Raw genomic sequence first — 638 nt, 5'->3', positions numbered from 1 at the left:
AGAAGCAGCAGCTTGCTGCTCTTTTGCTGCTGCTGGGGGGCTGCAGCAGCTCGTCGACTGGTTGCTGCTGACGATTCCAGTGCCCAATACACCCCTGCAGCAGCAGCAGCAGCAACACCAGCAGCAGCAGCAGCAGCAGCAGCAACACCAGCAGCAGCAGCAGCAGCAGCAGCAACACCAGCAGCAGCAGCAGCAGCAGCAGGAGTACCAGCAGCAGCAGCAGCAGCAGCAGCAATCAGGAGCCTTGCTGTCTCCTCTGAAGAAACAGCTAAACTTTTTGCTGCTGCTGGGGGCATGCATGCGCTCATCACCGCAGCTGCCTGTACACCCCGCAGACACCTCAAACCCGTGAGACACAGACACACACACACTCGCATACAGCTAGCTAGCTAGCTAGCTAGCTAGCTAGCTAGCTATATATCTATCTAGCTAGCTGGCTAGCTAGCTAGCTAGCTGGATAGATAGATAGATAGATAGATAGATAGACGGCAAAATAAATATGTAGATAGATATGTAGGTAGCTAGATTGATCGATATACGGTTTGTAGTTAGTTAGTTAGTTAGTTAGCTAGCTAGCTAGCTAGCTATGTAGATAGATATATAAATAGGATTGTTAGTTAGGTAGTTAGCTAGCTAGC

At 50.2% G+C, this 638-nt stretch overlaps 1 protein-coding gene across 1 annotated transcript in view; it reads left to right on the top strand.

Annotated features, from left to right (window-relative positions):
- Nucleotides 1-352, top strand: part of EMH_0079040 (uncharacterized protein) — a gene marked incomplete at both ends in the record, with an annotated part of 2,012 nt that extends 1,660 nt beyond the window's left edge. Inside the window, one exon of the mRNA XM_013500072.1 lies at nucleotides 3-352. Within this exon, the coding sequence (XP_013355526.1) occupies nucleotides 3-352 (350 nt within the window). The remainder of the gene's footprint in view (nucleotides 1-2) is intronic.
- Between the last annotated feature and the right edge of the window lie 286 nt (nucleotides 353-638).

This window comes from Eimeria mitis, genomic scaffold, assembly GCF_000499745.2.
Source record: "Eimeria mitis Houghton genomic scaffold, Emh_scaff4993, whole genome shotgun sequence".
Taxonomy (NCBI): Eukaryota; Apicomplexa; class Conoidasida; order Eucoccidiorida; family Eimeriidae; genus Eimeria; species Eimeria mitis.
This window is presented reverse-complemented; position numbering and strand designations above follow the sequence as displayed.